This window comes from Coturnix japonica, chromosome Z (assembly GCF_054131305.1).
Source record: "Coturnix japonica strain WE chromosome Z, WE-NBRP24, whole genome shotgun sequence".
Taxonomy (NCBI): Eukaryota; Metazoa; Chordata; class Aves; order Galliformes; family Phasianidae; genus Coturnix; species Coturnix japonica.
In genome coordinates, this window is record NC_140702.1 from 18,365,547 (window position 1) to 18,387,561 (window position 22,015).

General features: G+C 34.1%; 1 protein-coding gene across 29 annotated transcripts in view; it reads left to right on the plus strand.

Moving 5' to 3' along the window:
- Positions 1-22,015, plus strand: part of MEF2C (myocyte enhancer factor 2C) — a 135,863-nt gene that overhangs the window by 45,080 nt on the left and 68,768 nt on the right. For 13 of the 29 annotated variants that reach the window (XM_015849721.3, XM_085528545.1, XM_085528553.1 and 10 more), the window contains one exon: positions 15,784-15,981. In XM_015849721.3, coding sequence (XP_015705207.1) covers positions 15,928-15,981 — 54 coding nt within the window. In that variant the 5' untranslated portion in view covers positions 15,784-15,927. Of the gene's footprint in view, positions 1-11,663; positions 11,906-15,783; positions 15,982-22,015 lie in introns of those variants that run through there. The other 16 variants (XM_015849723.3, XM_085528554.1, XM_015849722.3 and 13 more) reach the window with 3 other exon arrangements.

Genomic DNA, 22,015 nt, shown 5'->3' on the forward strand with positions numbered 1-22,015 from the left:
TTTCTTTCTTTCTTTCTTTCTTTCTTTCTTTCTTTCTTTCTTTCTTTCTTTCTTTCTTTCTTTCTTTCTTTCCAGGCTTTCTTTAAAAAAAAAAAAACCTGAAGAGAAACAAGCAAACAAACAAGCAAACAAACAATAATAATAAAAGAAACATCTTACATTTTGAGTTCAGTAATTTGTCTTAGAAGAAATTGTTACTGACTTGTGTGGTTTCCCCTAAATATCCTGCAGCAAAACCTGCTAAATATGAGAATGAATATTTTACAAGTATTTCATCATAAATAATTCTTAAATCTCAATTTTTAAAATATATATATATACATATCTGAGATGGCATACCTAGCAGTATCATGCCAGATAAACAGTATTAACTATTAACTTTGACTCATAGCTACTATTTATACTTGATCAACTTCTAGAATTATCTGATTTTACCTGTGAAGAGGAAGTTTAGATTTACAGAATTGGAAATCACTGATACATTTTTTCTTTATCGTGTAATTCTTTTTCTACTACTCTGTTGTTACCTTTCGCATCAGTTTTGCAAATCAGATTTATCATCGGGAACAAATACTAACTTTGAAGCTGATTTCTCCATAACATATAATCTTGTTCTAAAAATGAAAGCATGAAAAAAAAAATGCAGCTTTTGCCTAGCTCTTGTTATTCTATCATTTATGAACAATTATTGCTTTTCTTCCTTTAATTTTATTAATTCCATCTTTGGTCCGTCGTGCCAATGGTGTATTTTCTTAAGCAGAAGACGTAACTGATATTCAAATGGATTTTGTCCACTCTTTTTGTCTATTCATTGCAAAATGGAAATTAATCTCTTTTGCTTGAGGCTGCATAGTTTACTGTCATTAGTAGGGGATAGTCAAAGACATGGGAACTTTCAATAGAAGAAAAGCCTTGGGATTTTCAGCTATTTCTGAGATCTTAATCAAAACTTTTAGTGATTGCTTGGGAATCAATGAACACACTCTTGAGGGGAAAAAAAAAAAAAAAAAAAAAAAAAAGGCAGCATAACCTTAACATTATTCACAGTGTTTTGTTAAAACAGTACAGTGATTCTTGATTAATATTTTTTATCTTAAGGTAATGTAGTGAGGAACGTTACACAATATCTGGATATTTTTCACCTTTCAAGTGAATCAGAAATGTGGAGTGCTTCTGGTCTTAGCCTTTGGTTTAATGAAAATAGTTTTCCTGAATTGTTACAGGAATTTTAAGAGGAGAAAAAACAGCACACTCTACATACAGAAGATTCAGTCTCCATATTATTCCTTGTTAGCACTGATTGCAATTTATTCTTCCTTTTATCCAACAAGAAAACACTTAGATTTGACTCAGTAGGAGTTAAAACAATATTAGAAGTATGTTGACTGATGTCCAGTCGTACCACTGGACATCAAAACTTTGTTTTTCTTGGGTTTCTTTCAAACAGAACAGAGGAAGCACTTCCTTTTACAACATGATGTCAAGAGAAGAACACACACTCAGACATGCACACGTACAAATGTAGAGCTATTCAAATAATTTTAGACATCACTGACTACCACATAGTAACCTAAATGATAGCATGAAAAATAGATCTTTTTTCTTTTTTTTAAATAGCAGATTAATTATTCAGACTTTCAGAATTTAAAATATTGCTCTGCAAAAGACAAGGAATAAAGATTATTGTGCAGAGTAGGCAGCAGTCAGTATCACAGTCAGGGTTCTGTATAAGTGAAGAAACAAGCTTCGCTTTCCATGCATTTATATGTGAAAAATATTTTTTAATCTACATATTTATTGAAAGGATGTTTGCAGACTACATTCAAATCTCATTCACCAGTATAAATCTGAAATAATGGAACTGGCTGCAGTGCAGATTTACTTGTGACTGTGTACTTGAATAGCTAGGATCGTAGTGCTGGCCCTGGGGCTATCCTACACAGTTTTACAGTGCTGTATTTTTTGTAGCAATAAGGACATACTGTGTTTTCAGAGGAATGTCTTGAAAACAAAGTGCATCAATGAAGTCCACCTCACTCACAAAGAAGTTCTGTCTCCTAAAATAGCACTAAAACAAAATAACTGTTGTGTTTTGGCAAGGGCCTTAACTATTTACAGCAGAACAGTCATAACAGAAAATAGTGCTTTAGTATCCAGATCCCCCCAAGTTGTAACTCCAAACCTGGAAGAAATACTATATTTAGGTTTGTGTTTTTTCTGTACTTCTTTTTTTTTTTTTTTTTTTCTTTTAATATGGTATCCATTATCAGTGTAAACAAAAATTCAGAAACCCCAACTGATATTTCTTTTTAAAATGCAAAATTTTTATTTGTGACAGCTGCATTGGATCTTTAATCATATATTATCTTTATGGGAGCTTTTTTCTAACATATGTTAATTGGCTGTTTTCTGTGACAAATTATGAGCTCTTACTTTGATGAGGTTCAATTGCAATCATGTTGGAGTTGAGTACTTAGTTTCCAGCCCCCGCTGGCTCTTTAAACCACTAAAAACATCTGCACGTCACTGGAGTGCTGAGTAATGGCAGGATTTGGGTTGATCTGATTTCTGTACAGATTTTTTTCCACTCAGTTTTTTTTTTGTTTTGTTTTGTTTTTCCCCAGTTCTTTGCACTAAATCTGTTTCAGGGTTTGCTGTTTTTAGCAAAAGAATAATCTAAAATTAACATCTTATCTGAGATTATTAGAACACAGTGAGATACCGTTTGTGACACAGTATAGTCAAATTGTTTTTAACGTTCTGAAATCTCAATGAGCTACATCAGAAATCCTATGTCAGCTGTTATTGCTTGTTGCAGTTCAAATTTGCTGGGGCCAAATAGTATTGTGGGAGTAAACCTACTGGCTGCCTTTCAGAGTCAATATTTTTTAAATGTCATAAAGGTAGCATTTGCAGTTACTTGAAAGAAATTTATTTTATTTTTTGAAGAGTGGTTCAGTGGTTTTTAAAATCTGTACAGAGAAGAGCATGTTTCCAAGCTGGACAGTAAATATGTCTACCTATAAAGTTACATATTTTCCTGCCAGTAAAGGAAATATTGTATTGAAATTTGTGTTTAAGGCATATTGTGATTGCATTTGTTCACTGTGTAAATTATAGAAATATAGAAAACTTTGGAAGTGGTATTGCTTTTGAATGTTTTTGTTGTTGTTGTTGTTGTTGTTGTTTTACCTTTTACTTATTCCTTGATGATAGCTGTTCTAATTATCTTTTTTGTAAGGCAGTTCATGAAAATACTGAGATAGAAAATGTGTGCTGTGTTTTAATAAGTTATTACTCAAAGCCGTTCTTAGGGTGAATGTGCAGAAATACAAGATGTATGATATTTTAAATCAGAGAAAGCAGCCTGGTCATGAAATGGATGGAGCATCATCTTTTCGGAAACTGTGTCAAATATTGTCAAAAATTACATTGCAATTAATTTAGCAGAACATCATAAAGCTCAGCTTTGACCTAAACCAAATGGCGGTAGATAAATTTGTCCCATTTGTTCTTCAGAGAAAAGATAGGGGTTAAATTTCCAGGCAGGTGTTAGAGTTTAGAATAAGAAGAGCCAGATGTGTATGGAAGCTACTTTGGTCTCAGGAGGCTGGTTTTAATTCAGCTATTTCCCTGGAGTACCACACAATCAGTGAGTTCCAAAACCTGGGGCTACCTGCCTTTATGTAAAATCATGGGAATGATTTTTCACAGCATACTACTGAACAAGCGTGAAAAAATTAGAGCAGAAATTAAAGGTAAAAAAAGCTTAACCTCAGAAGTTACACGTGTCACATTTCTTCAAGGCTTCTGAAATAAGGAGATGATCATCACATGGAAACTCTTGCAGACGAGACTTATTACTGTAAGGAGAATTGTAAGCAATGTAAAACTCATAGTAAGGATTTTTTATGTGTTTCTCTAATCACTGCTCATTGTAGGCCGTGTTTTAGAAGTAAGCATATATAGGTCATGTGCAGCACAGTGAAAGACATTAAAGCAGATCTCTTCCCTTAGAAGCTAGGTGAACTGAATCAGGGACGAGTTTCAAAAAAGATTACTTTGAGCATGTTGTCCTTTCTTCAGTATGTCTGTAAAAATAAATTGATGCATTGTGTCTTGAATTAGCTTACAGAATGGCATTCAGTTTCACTTGATAAGATGAGCTTAATTGGCTTTCAGAAAATAAAGCAAGGTAAAGGAAGATGTACAAGTGAAAGAGAGGGCTTGGCACTTTATTGGATTTTGAGGCCTGTGAGCCATGTGTCTTAATTGGGGCCAGTTGGGATCATTTAATAATTGCTGTCAGAAGATCAAATTTAATTCTCTTTATAAAAAGACCACAGTGGGATAGAGTTAAACAAATTGTCATCTGAGGTTTCAAATGAACTAAGCTTTAATTAGGTTGATTAGGATGCTGTAAAAGAAGGAGGGTAAGAGACGAAAAACTGATGAATCTGCTGTGTACCATGTTGTACTTTATGACAGAACTGTCAAATATCTTTATTTCAAGAAGAGCTATAGTGCTAGAAAAAATGTATGTATAAATATTTTAGATATATAGGATAATAGAATGTTCTGAAATCAGTGCTTTTAAATGGGGATATTAATATTTTTATGGTCAAAATCTTGCCCTTTACTTTCATAATTTTAAAGTCTACCAAATTTTCTCTTTGTCTGTTTTATTTATTCACTGACTATGCCAGAAAAGAACTATAGCATATTTACTAAAAGCACTCAGTATTTCATTGTTGTTAAGTATATCTTCATCTTACTTCTCAGAACCTTTGCAAGCAAAAATCCTGAGGATTTTTTATCCCCAAGTTTACAGCAGAAAAACCGAGTCCCAAGTGGAGGTGACAGGAAATATTTTTGGCAGAAGAAGGAGCAGATATCAGTTATGTCAGCATCCCAACCTTAGATTCAATTCTTCGTGCTTTACTTCATGATAATTTTTCTGTAGCTTTCTAAGTGTCATTTCTGGGAAAACATAATGTACATTCAAGGCCACAAGAAGATTTAGCTAATGTGTCTTTGTATTGATCATGTTTTGTTTTGTGTTCTTTCAGCATGCTTATAGGACAATTATAATAGAAGCAATGTTGGCAATGATCTGTTCAGAAAAAAAAATGTTCATTCAAGCTATAACAGACTGTCAAGCAAATTGTACTGTATTTTCCTCAGTAAATTAAGCACATTTTACGTATGTCACTCTGAATGTAATGCCTCCTATTACTTTTCATGGAAATTGCAAAAGCTACAAATAGCACAGTAACACTACTTGATAGAGCACATTCTTAGCTACAGAACACTCTTTTTCAACACAGTCACCACTATGAGCCGCTCATTTCACCAATTATGAACAAGAGCCTGTATGCCATTTGTCTCCACCAGTGGAGGTGACCCACTGTTTCACAATATTTCGCCAGCTACAACCTCACATTGTTCATGTCCCCTGTTTGGCTTCCATAAACACTGATGCTTTTGCAAGCATCAACGAATGTTGGTGGGTGCAATTTTTTCCACATGGAGGACTTCACTGATGCACCTTTCCTTCATACGCACTTCCATGTCAGACGCCATACTGTCAGACTGGCCCTCTGCTGCCATCTGTCACACAGAAACAACATGTAGTGGAATATCAGTGAGAAGGTTCAATGCCTGCTGCTATACCACCAACATCCACCTCTGATGTTGTGAGCCAGTCTCATAAAATAGGAGGCATTACTTTTGAAGCAGACCTTGTATATATATATATCTTTACTACTAATACTTGTATGGGATGTCATATTTTGTATCAACTGCTTCCAAATGTTATGCAATTTTTGCTTCTACTTAAATTGTTTGTATTTCGTGTATATGAAAACAGCAACCTGTCCTAATTTATGATCTTTGTCATTAGAAAAAGATGTGTATTTCACAGAGGTGCTTCCTCACCCCTACTCAGTGAAATACAGATGTGTTCATTTTTTTTTTCATTAGCCTTATTATGCATCTGACATACATTTAATCTCCTTTTGTCCTTGGAAGAAAAAAATACCTTAGCGGGATTGGAATTGGAAGCGCTAATGTAGACTGTTCAGCTGTCAAAGTGATGGGGAATATTGATATATATTGATATATTTCCCTTCCCTTGACTGCTTTCTTTTTTTTTTTTTTAATTTTTTTTACTTTTTACTTTTTTTTTTTTCCTTCATTTCTGCCCATATTTATCTCTGGGCAAGTTTTTTGAGATTGAGGAGCACCAGAGTTTTTATACTCATCTTTTTTGTATTAAATTTACACAGAATGAATGAACAGTTAGCAACTCAGCAGCTTTCCACCATGTTGCTCTATTTCACGTTTTAGAAGAACGGTATTTAATTCTTCACAGTTCTGCGAAGATCTGGAATTCATAGGAAAAGAGTGTGGTTCTAGAACTGAGTATACAAGAGAGTGAAGTAGGACATCTTTGTTTGTGATCATTCCTGTCTTAAGTGGAATGCCAGGTGAAGCACCCTAGGGTTCCTTAGAAAGCTGAGAGAGCTACTTATTTGTGCAAATTATGCATTTGTTCCTATTTTGCAAGAAAATTCTGTGGTAATGTTAGGGGACATTAGAGACAGACCATTTTTGTCTTCAATAGCTAGCCAAATTCAGAGAGTTACCAGTTACTTCCATTTGGACTGGGAAACCTGCAGAGAGATAAAACATTTCCTTGATTCTGTTTGCAAGCATTTCTTATAGCTCTAAAATCAGCTTGTCTTTATAATTAATATGCAGTATCAAGTACAAATGTGCAGCTCACAGTATGAGATTTCCTTTCTGACACTGATACCTGCAGAACTGTTTTTTATGTCACTTAATGGCTCTACTCCTTGTATTTTCTATAGCAGAGCTCTCCCTCAATATCTCTCAATTTTAAGCTTCTCTTTCATGATCACAAATAAAATGGCCATAAAAATTAGTAGCTAACAAACGTGTTTTTTTCTGCCCTTTATTGAAGCATCAGGGTGTATGAAATCAGAGAGGTTATGGCTACCAGTAGTAGACCTTCTTGCTCCGCTTGTCTTCAAAGAATTACTCGAATCGTAAAATGACAACACTATGAGCAACACTTCCCAGTCAAAAATAAATAAATAAAAGTTATACAAATGGGGCACTTCTAAACAGATTTACCAAAAAGATATTTTGCATCACTAACCCATAATCATTTTTCTTATATCCAAGCTTCAGCTTCACAATTTCAGTCACTTGCCCAGGTCATGTTGTAGTGGGTTCCTTTTGTCAGCTCTTCTACAATGTTGACAAAGAATCTGTTGTCTGGCACAGGACCATGTCTTCTTTTAATGAAAAAACTTATTCATATTTCAGTTTTTCTGCTATTAATTTCTGCACTTACATCCCTTATTTTAACATATTTTCATTCTCTTTTGTGTTGCTCTTTGAATGACACTGATTTTCAGCATAGCCCTTGAACCAAATACTTAGTTGCTTGACTTAATGATTCAAAGAGATTTTTGATTCTTATTACACTTCTTTCTGTTTAACTATACCACAGAATTCCTGTTTTTAAAGCTTCTGAAAGCTTTGGGTTTTCTCTAAAATGTTCCTGAAAATATTCACTTGAGAAATTGTAAGAAATCCTTTCTGTAATCCAAATCTTTGCTTCTCCTCACAAAGGTGAAGTTGTTGTATGGCTCAAATATGGAATAGCAGAATCCTGCTTATTTTTTTGCAAATAAATTGGATTAAGGTGGTCTGTGTAGAGCTGAATAAGTCCTCTTGTTTACCCGGAACTCCAGTTGTTCTCTCCATATATTCTGTCTGATGCTTCTAGACTGATCATTGATCAGCTTGATCAGTTCAGTCAGCTGTCTCCAGTTCTCTTATCAAACTGAATGTACCAAGTTTGCCTGCAATTCTGCAGTTCAGGAAATTATTAAGTACTCAAACATGTTTTCTAACAATGAAGGGCCATTCTGGAAATCAATCATTGCTTTCTTTAGAGGAGGAATATCTAAATATTTTTTGCCATCTGTATCAACATTACCAAGCAGCAAGGTTCAGACTGTGACTTGAAATTGCTGTACATGCTTTTTCCAGTAATGCCTGGAAGTTTCCCTTGATTCCTAAAAGCCATTGTGGGTGTAATGATTCTCACCACAGACTTCCTCACATACCAATACTAGTAAAAAATCTGTAAATCAGAACATAACCTCAGCTAGACGCTGCTTACAGGTGAGACAACAACTTTGTTCTAGAGATCTTAGCATTTTCTTGTAATAAGCCAGAACTATTCAAAACACCTTGTGCTGTGTGACAGCACCCAAACTGTAGGAACAAATATTTAACTTGGTATGAAAAAATTCTTTAAATATATGTGGACCAAGACCAGAGTAGTTCCAAGAGAGCTTTCAACACAAATGTACTAAATCTTAATCTGGTGACCACTCACCCCGGCAACCCCTCAAGGGCTTCCCTTATTCCTCCAACTTGTTGTGTAACAGGCTGAATTTGTTAAACTGCTTTCCTGATATTTATTACACACCTATTAGCTGTAAAGCCATCCAATCAAGCTGTTAGCTCAGAACTATTCAGGCTCCTAGATGAAATTCCATCAGTCCAGTTTCCCTACTCCATTTTCAGACAGGTTTACTTTCCTGGTCAGTGTGTCCATTGGAGACCAATTAGGTGATTCAGTTTTCAATACTTTATTCTCTTGTATTACTAGCTTGTTTGATTCAATAAACTTACACCAGTCTCTCAAGCACTTTAAGGATTCTATTCCATACTTATCAGTCAGACTCCCATTATGTCTGTCTAGCTGCCAGAGGAAAATCATGAGGCTAATCATGAACCTGTAAACTTTTCCTTCCAACTACTTACTTCCCTTTTTTGAGCTCTGTGGTGAACAGACCCTCAAATATCACCTACAAGCTAATGTAGTTTTAAAGTATTTTTTTCCTGGTTGTGTTTTTCAGAATTTTAGCATTTCACTTAGTTGCTTTCCTTATAACATGTTACTGTCTACATTCTTTGCTCCACAAATTAAATGTTCTTCATCTGTCTTAGAAAAAAATGTTGCAAACTAGATAAGACTTCCTTTCTTCATCAAGCATAGTAGGCACATCTCACTTTTTACTGGGCTGTGAGCAATCAGTTTTCATTTAGATTACTGACGTTCACTTCCTCTTTTGGTGCACCACTGCAAGGAATCTGTGGCAAATCCCACAATCCCTTAGAAGGCCTTTGGCCGCTTTTCATGGATCTCTATCTGCATGGTTGGTATTACATGTACAAGCAGTTCAGAAAACCCATTCTCCATCATGCCTGATGGACAACTCTCAGCACATCATCTGGAAGGTAAACTTTTTCTTTCATGTAGGTGTGGATCAATTGAAATTTGCAGGTGCCTACAGAATCCATTTTCAGTCTGGTTAGCATTCTTTTCAGAAGCAATATCTGTGGTGTGGTGAAGTAGGACTGCTGTTAGGTAGTCAAAGTTTCTCTGCCATTGTGGCAGTGACGCTAGGTGTGCTCAAACATCTCCCATAGAACTTCACAAAACCATAGCAACAGAAACTCTTCTACCTGTACTGCATGAATTGTTGCTCTGTGAGATAAGTTTACCATATTTGAATTACAGTCTACAGTGACCACAGCTGTCAGGTTCAAGGGAGATGAAGCATTCTTATAACTAATTTTCAGAAAATTCAGGTTTAAAAAAAAAATTATATGCCAGATATTCTCATATCTCTTCCTTATAAGAACTAATGGTATGGATTTCAGAACAGCAAATTGCTTGGAAGAGGAATTTTCTGCAATTCATTTCTACATTCTCAGTGTAATAGGAAAATGACTATATTATAAGTGGGCATAAATATAAAGAAATTACAAGTCTAAGTGACAAAGATATAAAGAGTTGAAAGTCAAGATTTAAGTACGTTCTTCACTGTTTTAAGCATGAAGGAATAAATGTGGGGAGCATCTGTAAGAGAAGATAACCTTATAAATTCAGCAGATTATTTCAAAACAAAATATCGATTAAGCAAAATTAGTGAAATGTGGGTTCAGATTAAACTGTTCAACTTTTCTGTAAAACTTCAAATGGAAAACATAAATGCAGAGATTGACTTTGCAATTTACAAGCTGTTGGCCATTTTAGTCCTGGCTTTATGCAGAATGTCACTGTCCTTGAATTGTTCTCTGTTATAAATTAAATTCACACCATAAATTAAGAAGCAGACAGTGTTAGTTTTCCAAAGTTCCTTTTTGTTTCAGATTAGATAAATGAAAAAATGAATGAACTTTGGTACTTAGAGATTACAAATGCATCCTCTATCTACAGCCTTTCTAGTTTGACATGCTCTGTGTCCAGTATTCTGTAGTATTTAATCTGTTACGTTATGACCATTCTGGCTAAAATATTTGCCTTATACTTCCCATAGTAAAATGCTTGATCTCTTGGGAATTGAATTTAGTAGATTAAAATGAACACTCCCTTCCGTATCTTTTAATATGTCTGTCTGGCCATAAGATCATGCTTAAATTCTAAATCAGAGTGCTGAGTGCAGATGTCTGAAATCTTAAGGCAGTGGAGATTCATTTGCTGCATGGCCTTCTGCCCACATTACCATACTGTGTATTGTGCAATTTCTGCTTTGCTGATGTATTGCTGTGGTGATGACATGTATAATTTTATCAGAGCATTTTACTTAATGGGCCAAATTGTGTCCTCAGTAATGACTATGCAACCAAACCACATTAAACGTGAAGGACTACTTCTATCCTGGATGTAATGCCAGCTGACTTCTGTGGGATAATACAAAAAATGAATGCTACTTTCACCCTTTTTTGTATTAACTAACACTTCATTTGGCTCAGGATGACAGAACCAAGGTGATCTTCATTTGATGCATCATACCCAATTGTTTCTTTATTCCTTTTTTTTCTGCACATGGGACTTGGTCTGCTGGCTCTTTAATAGATACCATTTCAGTGACTGATTATGTATCCCCTGCTGTGTATTTTAGTAGATATGTTGCCCTTTCTACAGTGAATTTTTCATCAGACAAGCAGCTGATGTATTATTAATGCATTAAATTTTTGTTTATAATCTGATTCAAAATTCTTTTGACTCAACAGAAAGGTTTGCATAGAAAGATTTGATAGGTCTTTGAAGTGACTTATTTCTATGAAGTTAGGTAAGAGAATAGGAATAGCATGTGATGTTGTTGTTTGCTTCCTTAAATTATTATAACAAGATTTGGTATTTTTATTTAGTTTTCATCTAGTTAATCCACTCAGAATACATACTGTTACATGGAATGGGTACATCTATATAGCAAGTTTGTCTATTTTGTGAAGCTACCATGAAAATACTAAACCCTAGCACTTAGTGCTTTTCTCTGGCCAACTTTTCTTGTTTTAAAAATAAGTATTTTGAGGCTCCTGTTTTGATAATCCTTATTGCCGCAGATGGGAGTTGTTCAAAGAACTCTGTCTGGGGTGCTGTAGCAAAGCAGATTCAGACAGTTGTGCTCAGAGAAGGAAGTGGAGAGTTTTGGTTCCCATTTTGCACTTCTGGAACAGTTTAGGGAAGGAAGCACCTTTACACCTTTTATTGTTCGTGGTTGCTGACATCATATCCTTCCCTGACCACTCTGTGCGTGTTTCCTGCCATTCTACCAAGATTCTTCTGAGTTGCAGAGAAGGGATAGTGAGTGTGCATGTGTGTATGCATTCATGTCTGTGCACTGAATGTCCAAAAGAGGGACAGGAGAAGTCAAATAAATGATCTGCTGCATTTCTCCATTAGTTCTCTCCCCTTCTCAAGACTCAGATCAATCTTCTGAGAACTATCACTGCCTCTGCCAAATCATATAGTGAACAGAAGCCCGCCAAAAATGAAGTTCCTCTTTTTGTAAGCAGTCTGATTTTTCTTCTTTTCTTTTCTTTTCTTTTCTTTTCTTTTCTTTTCTTTTCTTTTCTTTTCTTTTCTTTTCTTTTCTTTTCTTTTCTTTTTTTCCTTTCTTTTCTTTTCTTTTCTTTTCTTTTCTTTTCTTTTCTTTTCTTTTCTTTTCTTTTCTTTTCTTTTCTTTTCTTTTCTTTTCTTTTCTTTTTTTTTCTTTTCTTTTCTTTTCTTTTCATTTCTTTTCTTTTCTTTTCTTTTCTTTTCTTTTCTTTTCTTTTCTTTTCTTTTCTTCTCTTTTCTTTCCTTTTCCTTTTTTTCTTTTCTTTCTTTTTTTCTTCTTTTCTGTTATTTTCTTTTTTTTTCTTTTCATTTCTGTTTCTGGTTTTGTTTGTTTGTTTGTTTGTTTTTTCCATGTTTGGGTTTACAAAAAGAAAAAAAATGCTGAACTGTGACACCATAGCATGTAACTATGTGATTCCTTAAGTGCAAACTTATTGCATGTAACTGTCATTAAGTTGTAAGTTTTCTTTTATCTGGAGTTACTTCAACAATATTACTAGAATTATTTTAAGTTTCTTTTTTGATTGTCTTGGTTTAATGAAAGCCTGAAAGTACTATTTGAGTTTTGCAACATCTTTTCTAGCTAGTGTGCTTGGTAGAGAAATGCAAATTATCAGCTAATGGAAAATCTGAATACTTAGTACTGTAATGCTTAATCCTGCAGGAACTTACACAACATGTTAGGAGCACTGTTGAAGTCCTAACTCCCAGCCATGGGGATTTGTTGATCTCCAGACTTCTTTGCATTCTGTGAGACTCGGAAGTCACCAGCCTTTGAGGGTTATAACCCTTGAATTAGACATGATGATTCACACTTCTGAAACCAATTGATTTGGAATCAGTCCAGCTATCTGCTGTCTGTATGCATGCATGCAAATGTATTCACTAATGATGGAAACAGAATTACAGGCAAGCACATATTAAGTATAGCATGTGAAGTAGTGTGTGTTGGTATGTATATGTGTTTATAAATAATAAAGATGGATATGCAGAAAACTACCACATTCCCATACTGTTTCTAGCAGCAGGAAAAACAGCAGAAATTTTCAAATGTTAAAAAAAGTAAATAAATTTTCTAGACAAATGGAATAGCTTTCATTTGAGATTAGACTAGTACGCAAAAAAAAAAAAAAAAAAAAAAACAAGTAGAGACAGGTATTCTTCACCAATAAAGAAAAACATACATAACATGCTGCCTATTTAAGTAAAATTGTTTTTTTTTATTATTAATTTTTTTTTTTTTTTTTTTGCAAATTATGTGTTGGATACAGACGATTAAACACATTATTCCTTCTTCACTGCCTCTCAGATTGTATGGTTATATTTACTAACTAAACCATCTTTGCTCTCCTCTGCTTTTGTTTTCTTGCATACCCTTGTTTCCAATTAAAATAAAGCTAGTGCAGTTAGTAGATTACTCCAGGTAGTGAAAAACAGAATTAAGATCATCAGCTTCAGGAAGCAGGTATTCTAACTGCTTTTATGTCAAGCTCTCTGTATATGCTTTTGCTGCTATTTGAAGACTGGTCTTAAACGTGGAACTGATAAGTGTGTAATGAGGACATTAGACCTTGCTTCTTCACTAGGATTTGTCCTTCCTGGTCAATGTTTGCAACATTCAGTGTTCTTTTTCCAAACTCATTCAGCATTAGCATCTTGATCTGTAAAGCATCTCTCATCCTTGCTAACCCTGCCACCACTGCTCTAATCTGTCCACCCTGACCTTCCACCTTGAAGTGAATAAGAGTTTAGGCAAGCATAGTTCTGTAAGCCGATAGTGTCACTTGCTTCAGCTGAATGAAAGGAAAGGAAATTGTTCCATATGCATTTGCTGTGGAATATGGTATTGGTTTACCATGACAAGAAAGCTTGTTAGACACCTTCGGGTCCTGCATGTTCATGGGAAACACCATTCTTACTTGCTCTTTGTATCAGAGGTAAGACTACAGGAAAAACAGGAAAGAAACCCAGTCTGAGGAAACTTAAGGCTGTTTCTGAAAATAGACTCTGTTTGTCAACACTAAGTATCAGATAAGACTGTCTTCTAGCTTTGTTTAGCAGAAAAGTTTAAGAAATGCCTGTGATCAGTGTATTTCAAAGTGTTGGGCTTGTATTTACTTGTTGTAAATACAATCAAGTACCATCTTGTCTGTTTAAACAATTAACCTGTTTTTAAATGTCTAAAAGCAGCAAAAATTTTACATCCTTTACATTTTATAAAATTGGCAATATAATTTTTTTCCATGTTACACTGCCATATTTTTCATTATGGTAAAGAATTAGGCAAGCAAAAGTATATGACACAAAGTCATATATTTGAAAATCTTGCCTAGCAAATTAGTTATATTACAGCAGCTAGTCAGAAAACTGAGACTGACTGCTTGCTTGTTAATTTATTTTTTTCCTGGAGTGATAAAACACTAAGCAGCTTAAAGTTTAATGTATGCAAAGAGAGAACTGAAGATCAGAATGAGTGAGGTCTAGCTTTTCTACCTCAATAGCTTTGTGTCTGAGCCAAATAGTGGATTAAATGCCCAGGACATTGGCTTAATGTTACATAACGTATTGACATTATTTATCTGGTTGGCTACAAGACCAAAAACTTCATAAATAAGGAGACAACAGCCTGTGTTTTTAATTTACTGAATTTTGATTCCCAACAAAATACTTTTTAATACACAAAGGAAAATAAAAACCATAAAACGTCATTTTAAATGAATCGTATTTAATTTTTTCTCTTTTCTGTATTATAAAGAACTCTATGCTTTTCAGAATATGTAACCTAAAAGTAGCTCAAATAAAGATTAAAAAACAAAAGCAAAAAAAAAAAAAAAAAAAAAAAAAAAACAAGAAGCACCTTTTACTTTAGAACTATTCTGAACATCACTTCTATATTTTATTTTTTTTATCAAGTTGAGGTATTTTTTTGCTAAAAATATTTTATACTCTGCAGATATGTGACTTAATGACATTTGGAGAAACGAGCGCTTACTGCATCATGTATTTTTATATATCATAACAGTCCTCACTTGCGACAATACCAGTATTGTAAAGTTCAGGGAGCTAATATCAGTTCTTTACTGAAACTGTGAAAGTCTTTTTCCAAACATTCTTAATTTATCATCTGTCCTCACTATCTGTGCTTCATAGCTTGGCTTCTGGTGCAAGAATTTTCATAAGGAGAGATGAACATATTTGCTGCTAATAAATCATTTGTCAGTACCCTTTGGAATTTATGTTGAAATGAAATGAGCGAAAACACACTCACAGTTTCTCAAGTATGTTGAGTAATACTTGCAGTAATCTACTATTCTTAAAGAATAAAGTTTAAAGTGTTGGATTAAACTATCTGACATCTCTCATGTATCAAAAAACACTGTAATAAAGGTCCATCCTATTTGCATAATGAGGGACATTATCACCTCTGCTGTCAAACACAAGATTGTTTTCCCTTCAGAAATGAATTAGCTGGCCTACTTAGCATACATAGGTATAGAAAGGTTCATTAACTCTCTGATTTAGGTAATTTTTCATATTGCTGTAGTGACTGATGTTTAAAACAAGAGATATTTAATTCTGTAAAAGTTTTGGTAACGTGAATTTTAATCCTTTCCATTTCTTCATGTATTGGTGGGTTTATTCATAAGCAGAAAACTTTGAATCATATTTTTATGTCTTTTTGAGGTACCTACTTTCTAGAGGCAGTAAAAATGTATTAAAATTTACTTATGCAATAAATTATAATTAGGACATGTTGTTGGCTCCATAGAACAACTTTCATCTAGTTATCAATTTGAAGTAACATTCTATTTCCTTTCTGTGTTCAGCAGGAACGGATGCAGGGGACTGTGAACTGAATAGTGCAAGTGCTGAAGAAGGAGGCTTGTTTTGAGGAAACAGGAAAGAGGAAGAAAAGAGAAGGGAAAAATACATAATTTTAAGGAAGAAGGAGAGAAAAAAAAACGGGGACTATGGGGAGAAAAAAGATTCAGATTACAAGGATTATGGATGAGCGTAACAGACAGGTGAGTGACAAAAATACTGATGTTGAGATTAATACTGTATTTACAGGGTGACTTACTCTTGTATGTGATCGAAATAGCTTTCCATAAATACATATACATAATGTATGGAAGATCATCGAAGAAAAAAGTACTTTTTAAAAACAACCAGAAACCTCACATGTTTTTTTCAGGTTTACAGATATGCATAGTTAGGAATTTATTACTCAAGGCCCTGACTCTACAAAGGCTGATGTGTATGCCTTACTTTAGACCCCCTCTGCAGTCACTTTGACTTCAGTGTATAATATACATAGTTAAACACATCTGCAAGTTGTTTCAGGATTCAGGCTTACAGTACTGCATTTTGTGACCTATTATGCTGTGAACTTATTATCAGTATGACTTTCTTTTAAATCCATACTTTCAAATTATTTCTTTCTACATATTTTCAATGTTTTTATTTCTACATGCATGAAATAATGTCTACTTCATTTAAAAAAAAAAAAGTTTTCTTATTAGAACACAAATTTTAAAAACATTTTTAAAACATTTGGTTTTTAAACACTCTAAAAGCAATACACAATAACACTGGAATGTTGTAGTTATGAAATAACATCTTCCTAATTAATACTATGGCTAAACAGATCTAGCAGAATCAGTTAATTGATTAATACCAGTATTTTAGATGAAATGGCTAAGTAGCCATCATGTATTCTCAGCACTATCTCTACTGGTTAAAATGCAGTCATAAATTAGAGAAAGTTGTTTTCTGTTTTCAGAAAAATAAAATTAAACAATTGGCATTTTAAATAAAGTCTGTGAGAAGCTGGTGCTGTTTGCATTTGGTGTAAATAAATGAATGTATGTTTTGTTGAACTGTAGATTCACAAGTGTGAGAAGATCTCCATAAGATTATTTAACCCTGTGATTAGCGTTCTTCATACATGTGCCTGCAATTTGGCAGTCATCTTCAATAGTTTTCTTTCAAGAATTTGATAGCGAATTAGTATCGATGTCTTAATTCTATTCAATTGTACTTTTAATTTCTTCATATTTACAAGTTGCTTTTAAAAAGTGATTATTTTGTCCATAGACTAATGCTTTTATTACTATAACTTAAAATTCAAACCATAAAAATAAATAATATTTTTTAAGTATTTTTCCTCAAATATTTAAAGCCTATAGCCTAAGTAGTCATTTGTGCTTGCAGCAAAAAAATCAGATTTAAAATCAAAAACAATATTTATGATGGGTATAGTCTGTGTTTTCCCTAAAGGCTGCCTACTGAAGAGGGCAAAGCCGTAAAGCAATAACTTTATCTACCACTGTGTTTGTTTTAATTGGTTTATAGCATGGAATTGGAATTGGATTTTAAATATTGAACTGCATTTATCATTAAACATTAAGACACTAGTTGTTTGGAACTTCCCACGCTGCCAGGTTTTCTTCTTGAAATGAATATGAATTATCATTTTGTAAATGATTCTACAGACTTTTACCATTATTAATGTTATGGCAATATGTTTACTCAAATACAGAATTTATGGAGAACTTAATCCCCAGTTTTGAAAAAATAAAAAATAAAAAGTCATTCAAGAGGCCAGATTTGCTTTTAGAATGCACACTGATAGTGTTTCAAGTCATTCAGAGTAAAGCTTCAAGGCTTCTATCACCCACATTCAGTGCTAATTATTATCAATAATACTAAAACAGCAGAATGCTAAAAAAAAAAAAAATAAAAATAAAAAAACTGTATTGCAGAAAGTGTTTATTTTATTAGTTTTATAACAGTCATCATTTAGTCAGATATGCTGTCTGGCTGAAGACCTAGATTTACATTATTTTCCCCTCCACATGGTATAATTGGCTTGATTCTGTTTCTTATTTTTATTCATATATTGAAAGATAGTTTAGAAAGTGTTCCTACAGGTTTTATCCTCTTTGCATTTATTCTCCTAATTTAAAGTTCTGCTAAACCAATGAAAAGATTTCTACTAATTCTGGATAGCCAGGCTTTTCAGTTTTAGCAATATATATGTAGTTAAACACAATTGCACTTTCATTAATAGCTTTTAGCCTTTTTTATATTTTTTTAGTGTTTCACAAGCCTAACTATGCACAAAATAGATGACAGGTTGCACAGAAAATATATATATACATTTATTAGAAGATCTTGATTAAGATGCCACACTAAACACAGTTCTTCCAGCTTTATTTGTAATGCCAATTACATGAGCAAGAATGAGGAGATGAGACTGTTTATGAGACTGTCGATTTTTCCTTCTTATTACTTGTTCCTAACATGTTCGCAGGAACAGCAGCAAATCTGTTGATTTGCAAATGCCTTATAGTTGTTTTAATTCAAACTCTGTGCTTTCACAGTATGAGGCATGTTAGATGGGGATATGGTACACACAGACTGTGCATCCTCAGCTGCATTCAAGCACATGAATTCAGTTCCGGACAGCAGAGAAAGATAAGGAGCATTTACCAAACCAGAGATGCATTAAAAGTTGAATTTTTCTGTCCTCTCCACTCCAGTGTTGAATCTTTTTGGATAACACAGTTTGTATCAAAGAACTTAAGCTGCTTAAGTCCTGTGGAAGATGATTTCTGTGTTCACATTTTTACTTAGTATCTGCCCATTGTCCTAACTAGTTCTTTATGCTATCCATCGAATGGAGTGCATGTTTTCTCAGTAAAACCACTGTTTTCTTCCATGCTACTGACTGTTGTGGAAAGACATTTACTGTACAAAATACTTGTTGGAGTGGACTGGGGAGGACAAAAGCAGTGATGAACTCCCTTGAAGAGTACTTTTAGAGCCAGTCGAGTTGACCAGATTTGTGTGCTTTAGTGGCCGTACTGGTAACAAATGTAAGTTGAAACTGTTCAAAAGAGTAATGTGTCACTGGCTGCAAATCTCATAGAAACACGCAACACAGCATGTAGATTGCAGTTTTCTGGAATCTATTTGAAATTTCAGAATGTTGGTGTATGTTAAACTACTGCAGCCTAAACATTAAAGGTCCAGTCCTGTTGCTCTGGACTTCATGAGCACTCTGTCATTGACTTTGACAAGCATGGAAATCAATCTTTTAACTACTAGCAGTTTTTAATGTAACATTGCTTCATGTGGATTGGCTGTACTTTCTTGGCCCTACATGACAGAAGCAGCAATGACTTTCAAATATCCTGTAACTAACCCCAAATTCTCTTCAGTTCAGAGTTTTTCAAAAATGCCCTTCTAAAACATTCTTTTGTACTGTACTTCTTGCCAGATGGAGGAGTATTAATAAGTCCTACAGCTAAAGTATATAGTTATTGTGTATTTTTGTTACCACAATAGTTTTGAATGTAAATGAAAATTCTCAGTAGTATCCCATTATAAAAAGTCACAAGATATAATTTTTTTTTTTGTATTATGACACTGGATAATATAGTTTTGTAAATATGTTGCTTGAGCTTATGAAGTTACAGTAGCTTTGCAAACAGCCCATCAGGGCACATGTTATTCATGCCTACATATGTAATATCATTCCACCAGTGACAGAACTGATAATCAAAAGCATTGGCACTGATAAGGGATACTGGAATTTTCTGGCTACCTCAAGTTCACTGTGCAGAAATTGCTACTGGGCACACTGGAGGAGGCTGCTGTTAAGAATTCTGGGTTGCTTAAGGGAAAATAGTAACAATAATAATAATAAATTAATGACTTCTGAAAAGAAAAAAAAAATTGAACTTCATTTTTGAGGGATCTCTTAACTGAAAAAAAAAAAAAAATCAAGTAGCTCTATCATGAACATATGAAGGAGAATTTGCACTCCACTCAGAAAAGTCCTTTTTTCTTTCTATTTGTTAAAAAAATATTTTAGAAAATATTTTGTTACTTTTTAGAAGGGTATTTTGTGATTTGCTCTGGAGAAGGATCATTTAAGAATTCTTCACAATTGTTCAGACAGGGCTTAAAATAAGTAGGTGTAATGAAATTCTGATGCTGTATTATTGTTATCATACAAGGTCACTTACAAATTGTTAAATCCACTGTCTGTGAGCTAAATACAGAGGTACACTGACCCAGGAAAGAGGGTTTATTGACCTAATGACATTCTGGTATCAAGTCAAGAACACCCTCTGACTTTAATATGCTCATTTTTCCAGTTTGTGTTGAGAAATATCTGTTCATATACAGCAGTCCCTCTGATCATCTTGCCATTAGTTCTGCCTTTCTTTTTTCTGCTTGTGAAGCATGCTGTTGACAGTGTCATAATTAAAACTGTGTTGAGCTTAGCTCACTGTTCAAAACTGAGCACTGAAAGTTTTAAAACTTTGAATGTGTAATCTTTCTATTTGTAAGCTGGGGGCTAAGGTGCTATTAAACACCATAGGGAATGTATACTTCGGTGTTAAGGCATTTGAATATTGAAGAAGCTTCTCTTAAAGTATCAAGTCTATGTAATTCTGTGCAATATTGCAGTTTTGCTTAACATTTTCCTGAATATAATTTTCTATCATTTTTTGGTTCCAACAAACTTGTAAGATTATGAAACAGCACTTGCTACAGATATCATGCTCAAAAGAGAACAAATGAAAGCTGATAACTATAGAGAGTTTATGGGACAGAGGAAGAATATCCTGGAGGGAAATGACCATTTGCAGGAAGACCTAGATTTGTTCTACTGACTTCGATACCTAATGAAGCTAGTTTCAAAACTAATTTGAGCCTCATGCATCTATTTTTATCTGTGCTTCAGGTCTATTTAAAAGGAAAGAGAAAGAGACTATTGGCTGAATCAAAAACTTCCCCGTGGAAACAGAACAGAGTATTGCATACTAGTGCTAACATGAACACAAGCTATACAGGAAACTTCTGTCCACTAATTTCCTGATATTTTCAATCTTCTTATTATTTAGGATCTGTGAGTGTGCGATTATTTTTTCCCTCAGGGAATGTTTCCATATAAAAGCATGAATGTTTAACTCTGCAACTAAATATCATTCTGCTCAGTGATCTTTTGTCTAAAGTATGACATGCTCTTTCTCTTTTACGTATTTGAATCACCTTTCATGTTTGCATTAAATTGCACACAATAAAATATATGCTTCATATTTTAGGACTACATTTATGGTTAGGCTTCCATAAGTGAGGAATACAATCCACGTTTTCATCACTTCAAAACTATAGTTATCTATATCTAGCCTATTTCACATTACCTGAGACTGCACAAGAAGGAATGTTAGAAGGGAGCTGTTGATCCGATTCATGGATTACTAGAGTGTATTATATCTAAGGCTAAGTGTGCTTTCATTACAAATTTATCTTCTGAATATAATTTTGAGTGAATTAGCATAAGGTAAATATTTAAGTCAAATTACTTTCAATCTGAAGTGTGAGCAAGAAACCTAAGTAAAGAGACTGCAGTACTGAATGAAGTATCTGCCAGAACAGCAGAGCTGAAAAGAATACAGACAGGAGCAGCTCTACTGTCTTGCAGGGAATGGTTTGAAAAGCCCTAAGGGAGAAAGACCTGGAGGTGGGAAGCAGAACTGAAGCCATTGTGGAAAGGAAGAAGTTACACTCTTCCTGTTTTGACAGGAAATGCAGACAAATGTGCTTCCTGACCATTTGCTCAGCAGGGAAAGAAATATTCTTTGACCTTTACCTTATGAACATTTTAGCAGCACAGAGCTAGTAAACATGTTTTTTTACTCTAAACATCTATTTGTACCTGCCAAAACTGGTGATTGCACATCAAAAAAAGAAGTTGGCTTTCTTCTGTATTTTATCAGCTATCATGCTTTTAATGGAGATCTTTTTTTCATTAATATAATGTCTTTGCCTATTATGCATACATTTGTGTCTATCTGTATGTAACTTTGTCTTATCACTCAGATTCAATAAAAGGAATTGATGTATCAGAGGTTAACCTCTGATTTTAGACCTTAACTTGTAATTTAAAGCAGGAACCATACTAATAATGCATAGCCTACTAATTTATGAGTAGCCGTATCGCCCATTAATTAACACACTTCCCAGTTATCCCTCCTCTCT